General features: G+C 49.9%; 1 protein-coding gene across 6 annotated transcripts in view; it reads right to left on the bottom strand.

Moving 5' to 3' along the window:
* The window catches only part of LOC100748014 (ecdysone-induced protein 74EF), a 152,379-nt gene that overhangs the window by 30,284 nt on the left and 114,669 nt on the right, over positions 1-7,426 (bottom strand). For all 6 annotated transcript variants that reach the window (XM_012387495.3, XM_012387496.2, XM_024368708.1 and 3 more), the window contains one exon: positions 569-826. In XM_012387495.3, the coding sequence (XP_012242918.1) occupies positions 569-826 (258 nt within the window). The remainder of the gene's footprint in view (positions 1-568; positions 827-7,426) is intronic.

The raw sequence follows: 7,426 nt of genomic DNA, 5'->3' as shown, positions 1-7,426 counted from the left end.
CCAAGCCACGCCGGAAGTGATTTCCTGTCGGCTGTTTACCAGCCAGCCGTCGATATTGCTTTGTAAATATTATTATTGGCCGAGCAGAACGCCGTTCCAATGGAAAATCGATGCACGTACTCTCGTTTTACGCGACGGAAGGGGAGAAAAAACGAGGAGCGATGGAAAAAATCGCTCGTTTTTCGTCTCGTTACGACCTTGCACGCGATTCGATACATCTTCCTCCAGACGTTCGCACGAATTGATTTCACTTGTTCCAGCTTGCAGGAACCCGCGATCGCTCCTCTCCGTTGCTTTCTCCGCGTTTCTATTGTAGTCGCAACCGCGAGGTTTCGACGAAAGCGTGCAATACGTTGCATACGCGTTACAATTATTTTTCATCGATAGAAATTGTTATGGGAATTATATTCCAGTCGTTTAGAAACCACGTCGATCGATCCGTTCGTTTCTTAAGAATTTCTCGCTTTAAAGTAAAGCGCAACGAAATTGAAAAATCGATAAAATTTGCTAAAAACGTTCTCGATCGACTTGGCTCTGGAAAGACTCGCGAAAGTAGTTTGAGATTGACCTGGCGTACTGGTGGTGGCGATCGTGGCAGTGGTGTAGGACGGCTGGCCCATCTGAGCATGGCCGGCCAAGTGGCGGCCGTATCCATTTTGCACCCCTAGACCGTGCTGCTGGGGATGCTGCGAGAGAATACCGTGCAACAGACGAGTTCCCGTGGTGGTCGTCGTCGTACCGGTCGATCCTGGTTCCGCTTTGACGCTCGCCAGACTCAGTTGTTCCTTCTCGTTCGCATCGTGTGGCTGGACCTCCCTGGTGTCCACTAGAATCACACAATCAACGTCCACAAAATGTCAGCTTTTGTTCCATCGCTATCGAAGAGCAGGCTTTTCGCGTTTTACTTTCGCTACGAAAGCTAAGGGTTCCCCGTCGAAAATATACGATTCTTTGTCGCAGCGATCACAGGTTGATACTCGTCGAACGTCGAAATTCTCTGTTACGCGTCTCTCGACCGTCTCGATTTCGTGGAAGCTCGTGTCAAAGATTAGCAAGTGCCTGACGACTCGTGCGAGCGTACGCTCGTTATACGCGTTTCTATCGCGATCGATTACGATTCCGGTGAAAACGGATTATACCATTAGACGCTGGGAGCGGTTAGATCGCTTCCTAACGGTAGCCCCGAGAGAAGGCTAAGGAAGCACGAAGGAAAAAAAAGAAGAGAGGCATGGGAGGTGTTCTCGAGGGGTATAGCGCGGCGCTGCGGAGAGGAAGTGAAAGCCGGTGTGTCTCTCCTTGACCCACTGCAACGTTTCTACCTTCCTTTCAGGCAGTGCCAACCTCGCGGCTTCATTAAGCAATTTCTCATGGCAGCAGCCGAGGAAAAATCGCCGTGGAAAATCGACTCGAGCCGGCACGCTCGATGACTGACGCGATTCGACCGCGCTAGTTCGCGCTTTCTTCGCCTCGCCACACTCTCCATCTTCCTCCTCTTTTTTTCGCTTCGCTTCGGTTCGCTTTCCGACCACCGCTTCGTACCATTGTCGGTCTCCTCTCGTAAAACCAGAGGGATCACCACGCGAGCCAGAAAGAAGTGTGTCGACCGCTTTTTATCGCGTTTACCTTTCGGCGCCCACACGGTTAAACGCGCTCCGATCGGTTGCGTAATTCACGATATTTGCGCCCCAGACGGGTCTGCGTGTCCGATGAAAATTCAGTGACGAAATTCGAACGAAAACAGGATCGCGTTGTATCGTCGTATCTCGTTCGTCGTCCATTCCTCGCAGATATTCTACTCTTTGCGCGCTTTCGGCTCTTTCAAACGATCCTGTGTTTTTATTAAAATTAATATTATCGGTACAAGTTTGCGTTATTTCAGAAAACTTCTCGAACGGGTACAAATCGTAACGAACATTTCGTAGAAACTCGATATTTTCGCGTGGAACGGATACGTTCACTTTGCCACGACATTTCATAGAAATTCATTTTCAAAGACTCTCGCGACTAACCGTACATTGCAGAATTTTCCATCGAAGATACGAATAAACTATCGTATCGAGTTTCGTTTATTTTCTGAAAAGCACCTTCGGGTCTCTCCGGCGCGTTGATAAAGCGGTTCTACCGGTGTTGCAATTTTCCCCGTGAAATTAAATAGTAAAATCGAATCCCCGCGAAATGTAGCGCGCGAGAAAGTCGGGAGAACCGGAAGCAAGGTTGAAATTCTAGCGGACGTAGCCGCGTTTCTCGAGGAAGTCGATCATCGAGAGGCGATCGACGATAAATGGACCTCGCCATCTCTCGACGTCACGGACGGATCCGTGAATTGAATCGGTAATTACGACCGCGTAGATCGAGCCAACGGGTGTGTTTAGCTGTTGGCAAGGTAGTCGTGCAAACGATCGGTTTCTTCTTCTCGCCCGGGAACAGACTGCTGTTTCAGGTCTGCTTGTTCATCGAGTAACAAGAGCAAAAGAGAAAGAGAGAGAGAGAGAGGAGACGAGCACAAAGGGAAAAACGAAAGGCGAAAAACTCGAAGGATAAGGGAGGGAATAACGAGAGGAGTCACGGACGTGGAGTAAAACGAGCCTGTGCGCCTAGTCGTCGTTTTCTGAAACGCGACGATGGGCCGACGTTTGGCCGTCGTAACTTGGAATATTCGTTTGTACGCGAGATCCGCGGTGCGTTCTTCGTGTTCGATATGCGTCGGTTTCGTATTAGATCGTAAGCTACCGCGAAATTGGATAGACGAGCTTTTACCGACCTGCAAACCGGAGAAAGCTCGCCACCGTTTACTTTTACTGGTTCTACCTGATCGGACGCGAGACGAGCATCGACCATCCGTTTCTAACGAGTTGGTTACACGGCAGAGGATCGATCTTTGGACGAAGAGGAAAATATTCGCGAATAAAATTTGCTCGACGCGAACGAACGCGAGCCAGGGAAGATCGTATCGTTCGGGTCAGGGTTTAAGAATCCCGTTGACCTCTGTTAACCCCGAAAACACACCCTCGACGAAATCTCTACTTGCGAGGGTGCATTTCAGATGCACCTACCCCCGTGACTGGATACGCAGAGCCAGAACTCGTACGCGCGACCGTTAAATTATTCCTGACCGCTCGACGTTTTCAATTCGAAACGAAGTTGTAAATAAATGGCTTGTTACCGAGGCACGCTCGTTTTCCCTCTGCCTCGTCGTCCACGTTGTCCGTAATAATATTGATTCGACTCGAATACGTCGACAATTTTGTCCTCGAACCTACCATTTTGCGACGAGCGTTTCCTCTTCACAGCCACGGAATATATAGCAGTCGGAGGAAACGGACGATGGGTCGTGCAAAATTATTTCTGCTCCTAACTTCTTGCCAGCCCTATTGCGACCGAGTTAATTTTTCAGCAGGCGACCGACGTAACAAACTACCACGCGAACGAACAAATTCTCCAGCCTTCCACAGACAGAATCCTGACTCTTCGCGAGGTTTTTCCGCGATATTTAATCGGTGGATAATTTCGATGTAACTCGACCGCTCTGTCGAGACTCGTGGAGCAAGGAGCGTTAACCGATGCTTAAAAAGTTTCTCAACCTGCGTTCGACTCCGATCCGAGTAAAAGTCGGTGCGTGTAAAACGCGTTTAAAATACGACGCGAGATAACCCGAACGATGGCGAACGGTTAACCGCGTCCGCGCCCAAGCTCCGATCGAAACGACCGTTTCACGACGGCGGAGATCTCGAGGATCGTTTTCTGCGATCTTCGGGCGTCTTTGCTCGCGTACGGTCGTTCGTATCGGCTCGTTAGCGACGCGTCGAGTTCTCCTGCAGGTTCCGGGGGGCTCGACCTTGCTCGACCTTGACTCGCCCTCGCGTCAGCGGAGAAGGGTGGGTGTCTAGCCGCATCGACCGAACACATCCCCGCTTTCGACTCGCGTCGTTTCGAGAACCGAGGAATTTTCACCGATGTTTTCGCCTTCCGTCTCGTCTATTCGGCACACGTTTCGCCACCGAAACCCGCTTCCGGCGCATCGACGCGTCGATCCGCTTCCGTCGAGTCGAGCTCGTTACCGCGCGATGCTCGAGTTCTCGGCATTCTTCGGCTATTTTCGATCAGCAGTCGAGGGCTGATTCTTTCGGCTAATAATTTCATTCCTTGTATCCGAACTCGCGTGTGTACGATGGATGTTTGAAACAGTCGGCGATATCCGTTGACCAGGTGGTTATTCGACGTTACAGCTATCGACCAGCAATTTACGTATATTTAAATAGATACGAGTAAACATAATCGGAGCCATATATATTTACGATAGAATTCAGCGTTAATCGACTCGACAGGAACATCGGTAATTTCCGTCGCTAATTGCTGAAACGACAAACTCCGATGTTGACACTCGTAATTTTGCCACGTACGACGATCGAGATACGCGGAAGGATTACCTAAGCGAATCATTAACGCGGAACCATCGAGGTTTCAACGAAAGAAACGTTGTTCCAATTATTCGTTTCTTTGGCGTTTCGCGAATCACCAGCGACCATCGATTCTCCATCGTCCGGTCGTGCATGACGATCTTTAGATTTTTAGATTCCAAAGGATCGAACGTCGACACAAAGAGACGAACGAGCGGTCGCACCTCTGTTCCGCTCTCCTCGCTTCCTCGAGGCTCGAAGCGCGTCGTCGAGAGGACCAGAGCGCTTGGCGATCGGTGCGGCTGTCGGGCGATCGCCTCGATCGAGCGCCGAAACGATTCGGCCGCACACGCGCACGCGCAGTACGTAAGGTCAGCGTTTGCCCGGGCCACGCAACTTTCTCGCCGCGTACACGCACGCACGCACGCACGCACGCTCGCACACACCTTCCGGCCGTGGCGCGCATTGCGTAACGGTAACGACTCTCTCTTTCTATGTGACATCACGCGCGCGCCCCACAAATATGCGCGCGACAAAGGTGGCCGCGCGACCGATTTCCATCGATCCACTCCGTTTCGCCTGGAATTCTGACGAAACGGCCGATTTAATTGGCCACCGTTCGACGCCGGCCGAAACGAAAGTAAGTTTGACCGGGAATTTTTAATTCGGCGGCCAAGCTTTATGGAAACAAGGCATCGACAGAAACGCGAAAATTGCGTCGAAGAATTTACGAGGGAAGACGCGCGAATTATCGTACAGTGACTGGAAGTAGTACTCGCGCGTAATCTTATTTTCCAACGTAAAGAGTTTCTTAATAATCGGACACCGTGTATTTTGGGATTACGCCGTGTATGAATAACGCGTTCGAACAGCTCGCAGTTAATCTCGTTTGCCTCGTGCTTTTTGTTCTCGCGCAAATGGTAGCACGCGGATTCTACCTATTATTGCGGTATTATCGTTGTATCGTACTATCCGTACGTTTATATCTAACGAACGAACGTTTCATCTTCCTCGCAGCATCGCACGAACGACGATCAATTTATCAAACCTATAGAATTCTTCGTTTCCATTTGCTTTATCGATACAATAGAATCGTTCGTAACAGCGATGCTCCGACAGTTTCTCGGTATCGTGATACTCTTCCTAGCATCGAAACACGAGATTGCGTTATTTTTGCATCACACCCTGTGCGAACTTCGATCGCTATCTTATTTTAATAGAAGGAGAAGATTCGTCGAACGGGGCAATTTCGCGGCGTATACTTTTCCCTAAGATCCGAAGATCGGGGATCGAACTATAGGCGCCTGACATTTCGATGCCACGTTCACAGCGGCGGAATCCGTCGATGACCCGGATAGTCGGATCGCCGCGGTTGCTAACTTCTCGAAGAAGACGAAGGAGAAGAGCGTGGAACCTCGCTAAAAGTTGGAACATCTCGGCTCTGCTGCGCGCTTCGTCGCTCGTTTACGCCACCCAAACGAACGTATCCTTGACACGAAGACGTCGATCCGTCTCGAAACGAGTTCTCCCACTCGTTGCATATTTTCCACCCTTGCTTTGCTCTCCGGCGGAGACCTTCCTGTTTCTTCCACGAGAAGACCGCGTCAGGTTTCGTAGGAATCGTTCGAGTTGGCGCGTAGAGAACGTTCGGTCGCCGTGAGATTCAGGGAAGAATCGACGACTGACAGGTAACGAGTCGGAGCAACGGCACAAAGAAATTACGGCCGTGAAACGATCGCGATGTTTTCGTGGCGGTCGCAGGTGCAGCTGCACGCAGGTGTGGTCGGCCAAGAATGGAATACCGGCCGTGGAAATCACGCCTCGAAAGTGGCAGTGATTAACCCTTTTTCGACCGCGCGGCACTGTTTCTTCGAACTTGGAACGGTTCTGTTGCGCCAGACGGCAATTTTCGGGAAGACTGTAGCGAAAATTTCGTTTAAAACGTCGCGGCTCGCGGTAGGTCGATTCCTCGAGCAACGAATCGATGGAGAAACCTCGGCATAACCGCTCGCCGCTTTCTCGAGAAAGACGATCTATACGCGCGCACTGCAGCTCGATTAATTTCGTTTGAGCGTCGGTATCCCTGCAGAGGTTAATACTCGTTTCGTGCGAGCGAATACAAACACGGCGCAAGTGTCTGATTCAAGTTCAAAGTTAGAAAGGCTGGCGATATCGCGTTCGTAAATAGCATTAAAACCGCGTACAGAAAAGTGCACGGCGCGGATGATGGAATACGAGTTATTAACCGTGGATTCTGCTCGATCGTATCCAAGACCGGCTGAAACGGTTACAGAGCCGAGCGGAATACGCGAAACCGCAATCACGGACAGTTCGAAAGAATGAAAAAAATACCTTCGGTCTTGATCTCTTTCGTATTCGCGAAGGTGGTGTTTGGTGTAGCGCGATGCAATCGCGTGGCAGGCAGAACCTTTGATTCGTCGCGGTTGGTTATTGGCTGCGTTATGTAATTTCGTGGCACGCCATACTTTCTCGCTTCGATCCTGCTCCCGACTCTCGATCGAGTCGAGTTGAAAAATGTTAGCCGGTTACGGGAGCCGAGGATCGATCTCGAAGCGAAATTGCCGCTAACTAAGCTACTCGCGTTTCTGTTTCTTTAATACGCGATCGTTAGAAGATTTCATTAACGACTCGTAACATCCAGTCTCGCTCGCCACACGGATTACGGTTATTATTCCGATAATCGATAAAGACCTTTTTACCTGATTCTAATTGTAGTTTCGCTTTCTTACGCTAACAATTGTTACGTACGACAAACTGCATGCGTAATATTCGAATTACGCAAAGTGGATACACGAAAATCGACATTAATCGGTATATTTCACGACGGAGGTAATTTGTAAGCAACGGCGCGTTCGAATATCTTATAGCGACCTTTTTTCGCCAACAAATTGGCACTTTCGTGTCGCACTTTCTACAATTTGTCAATTGTCATTCGAGATTATACTTTGCGCGATCTTTCCCTAATTACAGTCTCAGTGCCTGAGACGACATCGACATATTGGCTAAAA

This window comes from Bombus impatiens, unplaced genomic scaffold (genome assembly GCF_000188095.3).
Source record: "Bombus impatiens unplaced genomic scaffold, BIMP_2.2 scf_0478, whole genome shotgun sequence".
Taxonomy (NCBI): Eukaryota; Metazoa; Arthropoda; class Insecta; order Hymenoptera; family Apidae; genus Bombus; species Bombus impatiens.
Note: the sequence above shows the minus strand (reverse complement) of the source record. Positions and strands in the feature narration are given on the sequence as shown.